The sequence below is a fragment of the Ictalurus furcatus genome, chromosome 23 (genome assembly GCF_023375685.1).
Source record: "Ictalurus furcatus strain D&B chromosome 23, Billie_1.0, whole genome shotgun sequence".
Classification (NCBI taxonomy): Eukaryota; Metazoa; Chordata; class Actinopteri; order Siluriformes; family Ictaluridae; genus Ictalurus; species Ictalurus furcatus.
In genome coordinates, this window is record NC_071277.1 from 7,952,761 (window position 1) to 7,959,000 (window position 6,240).

Consider the following 6,240-nt stretch of genomic DNA (forward strand, 5'->3'; position numbering starts at 1 on the left):
CTCGGACAGTGTGACCTTCACTGGGATACATGTATTCCCAAGGCTAATTTGTGACATGTGACGTCACGACTCACCAGCTCTAAGGTAATGTTAGTGTCTATAACCAGGGGAGATGTTAGATAATAAACATACATGGTAGATATCATGCCTGGAGTGACAGTTATACAATGTCAGGAAGTAAAGGTGTGTGCACATCTGAATGTAATGCAATCATGAATGTGAGAAGTCATCATACCATTAGAGCTTGGTGTTGTCATCTTTAGGCTATTATTAGTCTTTTTTGTGAGGTATGTGCCCTCCTGCCATGCAAAATATGCCTAAGACCATGTAAAGCAATCACTCTACAGGACAAAAAAGAAGGAGCTTTTGTTTGAGGAAATGCGCTCGTTCAGTTCTTATTAAGATTCTCACCATCGCCATACCTGCAGGTGTGTGGTGCAGCGTCATTCCTGCTCTCATTTCCATAGCCATCAGGCACCTCACTTTCACGGCAAGACTTAATATTACCTTTAATTAGCAGGGCTCAAAATAAAACAATGCCATTCACAAATACATAGACATTTCCTAAATGCAAAATCACAGCTTGGCTTCTCTGCTAGGCCTAGCTGTGAGTCAACGAATGTTTGACTTTTTTCTGCATCGCAAATTGAACTCCATGAACGTTCAAGTGGACTCATATAAGGAACACGTGACATTGACGTCTTATTTACATCATGCGCCGTACGGAGTAGACAACATTCAGTCGCTTTGCATTGCCATGAACTGAAGTGATCCATCACGCATTGAAGCAGAAATCAAAGGGTTTCTGGGTTAAATGTTTTGAAAGTTCACAAAGGATATCCTTAAATCTGCTAAATTCCTGTCATTATGAATTCAAATCATAAAGTGGTGGGTTATATATATATATATATATATATATATATATATATATATATATATATATATATATATATATATATGTATGTATATATAATCCTTGCTACGACACGAACCTGCTGTAAATATGTCTATACAACAAATGAAAGCATGGATGCAATTTGCAATTTATTATGAATACCAACACGTGCATGCATTTCAGACATACTGAAGCACTCCTAGTGCTTTTCTAAGGCATAAATCTTGTATATCTTGTACAGTGTTATGTAATTACACTAGTAATCAGTTATTCAACACACACATGGAAATCAAGATACACAAACCTCTTCAGGTTTATGAACGATTTGATATAATGTACAACTACCTCAAAATGCAGGTTTAATTCCAATCCAGCATTCATATCTACAAATCGGGAAGAAATTCTTCTCTCTAAACCCTTCATTGACTTTGATTATGCCACATTCTGATTACCAGTTTGAGGTACAGCATTGCACTACGCTGTCTTTTGGACAGGGACAATTAGGAACCTTGCAACTCTAATCATTTAAAATCAGTGGAAATTTATATTCAGCAGAACTTACTGTTGCCCTCTGACTCTATGGGGAGAAACCAGTCAAAAGGTTCACTATTCTAGTTAGAGAAGAAAATGGACCCCATACTAATGAGGTAGAAGAGAGGAGGGAGCTTGCAGAGAAACAAAGGAGGATCTGCTTCCTTCTACCACCAAGTTCACAAAACGTCCATCTCCCTCTGTGTGAGCTCCCCAGGGACGGGGGCGAGGCTTCAAAGTGTCTGGCTGGGACTGAAATAATTAGGCCTAGACCTGAAATGTAGGAGTAGGGCTGTTTTTTAACGAGGAAGACGGGTGATAGACTAGTGCACAAGCTTCCTGTCCATTCAGGAGTTTAAAAAAAATGCAAGCATTCTGTCCATACATGGGTCTTTAATGATTCAAAGGCTCGAAAAACACTACAGTCCTTCATTGTTTTGGGTGAAAGGGGTGTTCCTTGTTCTATAATTCACTTTCCCATTAAATCCATTTAATATTTTTTAGCATGTTGTCATTGTGAGTTTCTCAATTAGCCTATAGGCCTGTAGACCCCAAATTCATTTATTTTTAAATAGATAAATGTCTAAATCTATTGCTCAGTATCGATTTGTTGCTATAAAGATGATGAGAATGTAATAGTATTTAGTTTTCCTTAAAGTAAGCGAAACTATTATTCTGATATCCAAATCCTTTGACTGCCCCAAGCATGTTAGGTGTAAAAATTATCCAGCACCCCCACCTAGCGGTTAAAGTCAGAAATGCACCAGATACACTGTATGGCCAAAAGTATGTGGACACCTGACCACCATATGAGAGAATTAGGTTACAAATAAAAAAAATATATCAAATCTAGCACTACAAAGGATAATGAAGGACAATACAGGGAGAGGTAATGAGTGTCGAGTAATGGAGAATGGTAGAGAATGGATTATTGCAATGCAATCAATATTAGACTCAAGTTTAAACTTTTTTTTTAAGAAATCGAGAAGTTTAATTTTATGGGGAGTAGAGGGTTTTTTTTCTTCAAGACAAACATGGTTTTGAAGATATCTTTTTTTAAAAAATGACATTTGCACTGTAGTCCAGCAGGGGGCAACAATAAACCTTTCAGATGGCCGTCAACCGCCTCAAGTTAAAAGAAGAAGCGCACGTGGGAATCTTGTATTCAAGATGGCGGCGTGCCGTATAGAAGACGTGCTCGCTGAAGCCGAAAAAGACGAGGCAGAAAGGCTGAAAAATATCATGGTACATAAAGAATTAGACCTCGAGTTTGATATCGGAAACTTGCTGGCGTTCGACAAGAACTCGATAAACACTCGGGAGTTTAAACAGCAAAATAAAGACGAGTTTTTCCGCTCACTGGCCCGGGATAACACTCAACTCCTCATTAATGAGATCTGGAAACATCCAAGCGAGAAAGTAGAGGAGGTGATCGTGGTCAAGCTGCCGGATCCAGTCACCAAGTTACCCCGAGAAAAACCCGCTCCCAAGCCGAGACCTCCGACCAAATGGGAGCAGTTCGCCAAACTCAAAGGTATCCAGAAGAAAAAGAAGACCAATCTGGTGTGGGATGAAGTGCACAAGGAGTGGAAAAGGCGTTGGGGCTATAAACGAGCCAAAGATGACACGAAGGAATGGCTGATAGAGGTGCCCGAAAACGCGGATCCAAATGAGGACCTGTTCGCCAAAAGGAACCAGGCCAAGAAAGAGCGAGTGGCCAAGAACGAGTTTAACCGCCTGAAGAACATCGCCAGAGCGCAGAAGTTGGAAGTGCCCGGTGTGGGACTCGCTCCAAGCGCCCAGCAGTCCAAAGCAGAGCTGGTCAAAGCTGTGCATGTGGCCAAAAGCTCCACAGCTTCAGTGGGGAAGTTCCAGGAGCGACTTCCTAAAGAGAAACCCCAGAGAAACACAGGCAAGAAGAGACAGTTCCAGCCTCTGATCGGTGACTTCGCCGGAGAGAAGCAGAAGCAACTGGAGATGCTCAAGTTGATGGAGAGCAAGAGTCCTCGCCTGGACATCACCAAAGCGGTGAATAAGCAGATGAGGGAGGAAGACAGTGAAGCTTCAGAAAGGAGGAGGGGGAAGAAGGGACGGAGAGGGACTGCACCTGGAAAAGGGAGGCGAAGCGCTCAGAGTGGGAAAGGAAAGGGGAAAGGGAAAGGAGGACCTTCCAAAGGCAAAGGACGAAAACCTGCAATGAGACAGGGCAAACGTTAAAATAAACTTCTAAAGCTGTAGTGACATCTGGGACTTTCTATTTTGAACCTCACACACACCTGAGCCTGTTCATGAGCATGAGCATTCCTTGTCACTAGGGTGCTCTCAAGTATACATCTTTAGTACCATTAATATGTACATTTTACTTGGAAAGGTGCATCAGTGGTCCTTAAGGATACATTATGTTCCCTTTTGGGGTTTTTTGTAAAGGTAAAGCATGCATACTAAAGGTACAAAAGATATCCCTCTGATGGAAAGGCTCAGTTTGATGCCTTTATTTCTGAGCATGTGCACACCGATATGATGATGATGATGATGATGATGATGATATTGCAATAACACTTGGGGAGAATTTTGTGGGTGTTGTCTGCAGTTCTAAGAGAATAACCAGTAATAATTGTTTTTTTCTTGTTTTTTGAATGGGGAAAAAATGCCTTTGTCTGACCGTTTGTTAGCAAATCATAGCATTTGGAAAGACTGTAATGTATATCAAATCATGAGAACAACTTCAAATATAATGATATTGTGGAATTTTTTTTTTTTTTTGCTCTGGTGTAGTTGAAGCTGGAACAAAATAATAAAAAAAAAAAAATTGGACTGGAACCAAAATATTGCAATCCTGTCCTGTATAATTTAATGCTAATTTATTATTGGCCAGACCTTTAACAGCATCTGGATTTTAAAACCAGATGTAGGAAGTTTTCTGCATGGTTGATCCTCTTCTTAAACAACTGTGCATCACTGCCTGAAAAGTTGAGTTTATTGATTAAGATTCTGGGATATTGGATGTGCATTACTTCTCATGACATGACTCGAAGTGCCTCGTCATGTAGGGATGAGTGATATGGCAAAAATAGTTACTTGAAGGTGCCATCACAATACTCGTGTATGTCTTACAATATTTAGCTTTGCTAACAAAGAACCCAAAAAAAGCATTGTTGCTGTAGTGGCTTTTAGTGTTTACGTAAAGATAACAGAAAAATTGTGAGAGTTGGTAACTAATTAAAAAGGTGAAATATTTCTCTGCCAGTAAAATGGTGTTTTAAAAGCGCTGACATTCTCACTCTCAGGAAAGGTTCATTTTAATATTAACATATTACAATATTGATATCTTCCAGCCCTATTGACCAGTTGTCTGAAATGAAAATCTGAAAAGATTTACTTTTTCTTCTTTTTTTTTTTTTCTTTTTTACAGTGTTATTGGAAATCTCAAATATATTTTTGTTTCTATAATTACTCGAGATGCATATTAAACTGTTTTATGTGTCATACTTGTAATTGTTATCCGGCATGAGAAAACCGGAGGACTGTTCGCTGTTGGTGCCTCAGATTCTGCCATGTCTGTGAACACTGATTTTGCTTTTCACAAATGTTTTTCAATAAATATAACTCTTATCAACATCGTGTCTATTGGGACTGCTTTATACCAGGCCACACGGTTCCATCTAATTACAACAGTTTGACACAGCACCTTAACAATTAACTGTCATTCATCATCACTTTTAGTATCTCAATTTTACATTTTGTTTTCACTGAACTGGATATTTTTGGAAATAAATAAATAAAAATACCTTATAAAAAGTATTCTATGTTCTTTGCTAGACGTAATAACATAATATAATCTGATTTATAATTTATAACCCGATTGGATAAAGATTTAGTAGAAGTGGAACGTTTAAATAAAAATAAAAACAATCAAGTAAATAATATATGGCTCTGGTTCCCCCTTGTGGTTATTTTGTGGTATTGCATCTAATGCTGTAACATTGGTGATATATTGATTATCACTATATATTCATACTTTTCTCTTTTTTCCACATTAAATGCTTTTTTATTAAATAAAATAAATGTTATTAAATAATTATTAATTTAAAAATATTTCAGCTACACTGTTTAGTTAGCAAAATCCTCAGATTGTTTACTTTGATATTTGATTATAATGTTTTGGGTTTTTTTTTTTTGCTTTAATTTTTGTAACATGATGTATATCTTTAAAAATTGTTTATATTTCTCTTTGACATCTTAAGTAGAAAATGTCTCCTAAATACTTATTCATCCCAGTTGGAATGGAGAAAGCTGTCTGAAATACTGTAGCAGAGAAAATGAATCTTTACTCACTAAGTAATTAATTACTCAGACAGATTTTAATTTGCCTGTGTTAATGCTAATTATTTGCCCGTTTATAAACACATGTCCACATGAATCCTCTGGAGCTGCTGGGTCTTTCTAAATGACAGCATAAATCCATTCTTCGTTTAGTTGATGGATGTTGTTTGACCGCTCACACAAGTGCTTAGGGGAGGGGGGAGGGGGGTGGGGGCTAACCATCTGTTGACTGCTGTAAAAACAATCAAAACATTACCATTGTACCTCGGAGGACAGGAATATACAGGGACGCTCACAATCAAAATCAATCAGACTCACTGAGTTGACAGCAGTCTCTGAGGATCTCAAATGTGCACTGAGCCAGACGGAGAAAGGGCGAAGGTCAAAGAGATATTAGCACTGGGAGGGGTTCATTTGAAGAATATTGCATTTTTACAATGATTAAAAGAAATAAATAGTATCATATAATAGGCCCAATCACAACAAGGTTC

The 6,240-nt window shown here is 38.2% G+C and overlaps 1 protein-coding gene across 1 annotated transcript; it reads left to right on the top strand.

Moving 5' to 3' along the window:
- The first annotated feature begins 2,478 nt into the window (after nt 1-2,478).
- rrs1 (ribosome biogenesis regulator 1 homolog) lies at nt 2,479-5,907 on the top strand. The gene has a single exon (XM_053612071.1). It carries the CDS (start codon nt 2,597-2,599, stop codon nt 3,641-3,643), a length of 1,047 nt encoding a protein of 348 aa, XP_053468046.1. The 5' UTR covers nt 2,479-2,596; the 3' UTR covers nt 3,644-5,907.
- Nucleotides 5,908-6,240: the final 333 nt, after the last annotated feature.

Bases quoted from the DNA above. Each gene is read 5' to 3' on its own strand.
- rrs1 (XM_053612071.1), top strand. From the start codon at position 2,597: ATGGCGGCGTGCCGTATAGAAGACGTGCTCGCTGAAGCCGAAAAAGAC.